Raw genomic sequence first — 4,130 nt, 5'->3', positions numbered from 1 at the left:
CCTTCTCCTTTCTTCGATCTATCTTTTGTAAATAAACCAGTCTCGAAACGGATCCCAACGAGTGAAGTTCCTTCCTTCGAGGCTCCCACGTGCACGGCCGACGCCGTCCACCTTAGTTAACGCGCAGCAAATTTAGCGGAGTCGTCCAAGAGCGACAGCAATTAGAGTTAGCCCAAAGGCGCGAGCATTCATTTACATTTTTTGGTGCCGAAACCCGGGAATACTTCGCCTGCTGACATCGAAAGCGCCATGGAACGACTACAGAAGAAGCAAGCTGCCCTGCGACAAGCAATCGAAAAAATCATCGCAGCTGCCAGCGACCTACTGCAATCGCCAACCATCCAAGTCGGTGAGCTTGAGGAACACCTCGACCTTATCCTCGAACAAGCGGATGAGTTGAAATCTGTTAACGAGAGCATCGAAAAGAAGATAGATCTTCAAGAATTAGATGCAGAATTAGAAGCCTGCGCTGCATACACGGAGAAGATCTGCTCCATCAAAACAAAGATCAAGAGAGCTCTCAGGAGTCAGACAGCCAACGAGAGCCGGTCGACAACTCCGTCAGTCACAGGCAACGCATCAGAGCAGGAAGCATACCACATCGGTTCCGTTCCACCTGCGACATTCCAGCCAGTATCAGCAACAACCAAGTTACCGAAGTTAGAAATCGGAAAATTCAGCGGGGACCTGCGCTCGTGGCAGAAATTTTGGAACCAATTTGAATCGACTATTCACAAGAACAGCACCCTGCCTGCAATAGCGAAGTTCCAATACTTAACCAGTTATCTAACCGGAAAAGCCGCCGCTGCCATAGAGGGGTTGCCGATCAGCGATAGAAATTACGACATCGCAGTGAAGACCCTCATTGAGAGATTTGGGAAGGAGGACGTCATAATTGAGGACCACATGTCGCGCTTGCTTGACGTCCGCCCAGTGCATGATCTGCGGGACATCGAAAGGCTGAGGAGCCTCTACGACGAAATCCGCTCGGGAGTCCGAAGTCTAGAGGCACTGGGAGTGTCGTCGAGCACCTACGGCACGTTGCTTCTCACCGTCCTTCGTAAAAGTATCCCAAGTGAGCTTTGCTTGGCGTACTTCCGACGGAAGGCTGCCTCACCTGAAACGCCACAACACGAGCTTCTCAGTTTCCTCGATTTTATGAGAGAGGAGGTTGAGAGCAGAGAGAGAGCACAGAGTGCACTACGCCGTGGGTACCAGGACGCCGCTATCAGACAGAAAGCGCCAATCAAAGGGGATGTTCGTCTGCAAAACCCATCGGCATCTGTTCTCACCGTAACCGACGGCGAAACGCAATGCGCATTTTGTGGTGCAGAGGGACATCAACCAGCGAACTGTGTCGCCCCCGTGCCCATGGCCAAGAAAAAGGAGGTGATGTCAAGAGAGAGGCGCTGTTACAAGTGTGCGAAAAAGAAGCACCGTGCCGCTGAATGTAGAACTGCAAGGTGGCTGAAGTGTGCCAAATGCTCTGGACGACACGCAACTGGCGTCTGCGAGCTCAATCAAAGACCGACACACCCTCCTTCAATCGGAGATGCTGCACCAGCAGAGACAGCAGTACAATCATCGCTTCAGGTGGGACCAGCACTGGGAAAGACCCGTGTGCTTCTGCAGACTGCACGAGCGTATGCGGAGGACCAGCACAACAGCGCTCTGGTGAGAATGCTGCTTGACGGTGGCAGCCAGAGAACGTTTGTACGACAGGATGTTTCCCGGCGCCTCAATCTTCGCGTCATAGGAGGGGAGAAGCTAGCTATCTACGCCTTCGGAAGCGAGAGACCGTCTGAAGAAAGAAGGTGTCATCGCGTGGAATGCTGGCTGCGAAACTGGCGCAACAATACCAGAGTTCGGATCGAAGCATTAGAGGTGCCCGAGATCTGCGGAGACCTCCTCCCACCACCTGACGACTCCACGGCTAGCATCGCTCGTGAACAAGACCTCCAGCTTGCTGACACCTTGCCTGACGGCTACCATCCTGGTGTTGGAGTTGAGCTGCTTATCGGGGCCGATCACTACTGGGATATAGCAACAGGAAATGTCAAGCGTCTTGGTGAGAAGCTCGTGGCCATGGAGACTGCGTTTGGATGGACATTGCAGGGCACAGAGTCTACATCGTCCGTCGCAACCTTTCTATCGAGCACCGGAGTGATGCGGGTAGGTGTGACCACAGCACCCGACGAAATCTCTCGTCAACTGAGGTCATTCTGGGAGCTGGAGCACCTTGGGATCGTCAACGATACACAGCTGACCGCCAAAGACGACAGCGTTCTTCGGGCCTTTGAAGAAACCATCACCCAGAAGAACGGTAGATACCAAGTAGCTCTCCCATGGAAAGAAAACGCGTCAGACTTAACAGACAACAAGAGCATAGCATCGCACAGACTTCACTCATTAATGGCGAAGCTGCTCCGACATGAAGAAACCGTTCTAGACTACGATCAGGCTATCAGGAACTACCTGCAAGCTGGACACGCCGAGGAAGCGAACGAACTGGGTGAGTCCCCACTGGGGCCCATTTACTACATGCCGCACCGAGGTGTTGTCCGGCCTGGTAGCGAAACAACTAAGTTGAGAGTCGTATTCGATGCCTCCTCCAAAGCGGCGGGAAAGCTGTCACTGAACGACGTCCTCTTCGCAGGACCTAATCTAAATCCAAACCTAGCGGACATCCTGATTCGATTCCGAGTGCATAATGTGGCCATAATGTCCGATATAGAAAAGGCTTTCCTTCAAATCGAGCTTGCAGAGAGTGCGCGCGACGCTGTCCGCTTTCTGTGGTATCAAAGTACACCAGGGCAGGGCGACGCGCTCCCTACAATCAAAGAGTACCGCATGACAAGGGTGCCATTCGGCGTTACATGTAGCCCGTTTCTCCTCGCAGCTACCTTAAGTCATCATCTCAAAACGGTACAGGAGAAATTTCCTCGCACCGCCAAGATCCTGAGTGACAACCTGTATGTAGACGACTTGGTTACTGGTGCCGACAGTGTAGAAGAGGCAGAGCGCATAATCAGGGAATCGCAGTCCATACTCAAGGCTGCAGGTATGAACCTCAGGAAATGGCGATCAAACTACCCAGAACTGATTGCATCGTTTGCCGAGACTGAAAGCGCCCAAAAAACTCTACCGGAGCTAGGCCCCACAAAGATTCTCGGTGTAGAGTGGAGGCCTGACACAGACGAATTCGTTTTTGAGATGACCGCCCTGATTGGATTTTTGGCAAGTCGGCAAGACACGAAGCGATTCGTATTGCAGGCCTCGGCGCGCATTTTTGACCCATTTGGCTTTCTCTCGGCCATTACCATCACGGCAAAGATCATGTTCCAGAGCCTCTGGAGCGAGGTACGGCGTGGGACGAAAGGGTTCCCTCAGATTTACAGGAGACATGGGATAATGGTGCCTGCCTGTGCTAACAATGGTGGCCGGGAATGAGCCGGCGCTCATTGCGGGGGGAGGATGTTGAAAGTCGCAGCGAGCACCATACATTGTTGCACCCGTGGTTGGGGGACCGACGACACAAGGGAAAGAGGGAGCCGGCGAACGGACGAGAGGCGCCCCACTGCAGCACGTGCCGGCCGGCGCATCTACAAACAACCTGATCCGTTCCACCGCCTTTTCGGCGAACCGCCTACTCAGTGCGAGGCGCGGGCGCCCCGACAAGGACGAAGGCCTCGGTGCGGCCAAAAGAGAACGTGGACTTTGTGTAACTTCTCCCTTTCCCTTCTCCTTTCTTCGATCTATCTTTTGTAAATAAACCAGTCTCGAAACGGATCCCAACGAGTGAAGTTCCTTCCTTCGAGGCTCCCACGTGCACGGCCGACGCCGTCCACCTTAGTTAACGCGCAGCAAATTTAGCGGAGTCGTCCAAGAGCGACAGCAATTAGAGTTAGCCCAAAGGCGCGAGCATTCATTTACAGCATGCGTGCGACTTGCCGCTTGCGCGCGTCCTACAAATCCTACAAAGTGGAGCTCATCGTCAGCATGCCGCTTTCATTATAACGGCCCGGCCCCTAATAGCTTCATTTGTTGGCCCGAGAACCATCGTTCTTTATGCACACAGCTTCCTGTTTTACATGCCGGGTTTTTTTTATAGTAGGTTGAGGGAGCGCCGT

At 53.2% G+C, this 4,130-nt stretch overlaps 1 protein-coding gene across 1 annotated transcript; it reads left to right on the top strand.

Annotated features, from left to right (window-relative positions):
* The first annotated feature begins 249 nt into the window (after window positions 1-249).
* Window positions 250-3,450, top strand: LOC142568351 (uncharacterized). The gene has a single exon (XM_075678354.1). It carries the CDS (start codon window positions 250-252, stop codon window positions 3,448-3,450), a length of 3,201 nt encoding a protein of 1,066 aa, XP_075534469.1.
* Window positions 3,451-4,130: the final 680 nt, after the last annotated feature.

Source organism: Dermacentor variabilis, unplaced genomic scaffold, assembly GCF_050947875.1.
Source record: "Dermacentor variabilis isolate Ectoservices unplaced genomic scaffold, ASM5094787v1 scaffold_18, whole genome shotgun sequence".
Lineage (NCBI taxonomy): Eukaryota > Metazoa > Arthropoda > Arachnida > Ixodida > Ixodidae > Dermacentor > Dermacentor variabilis.
Note: the sequence above shows the minus strand (reverse complement) of the source record. Positions and strands in the feature narration are given on the sequence as shown.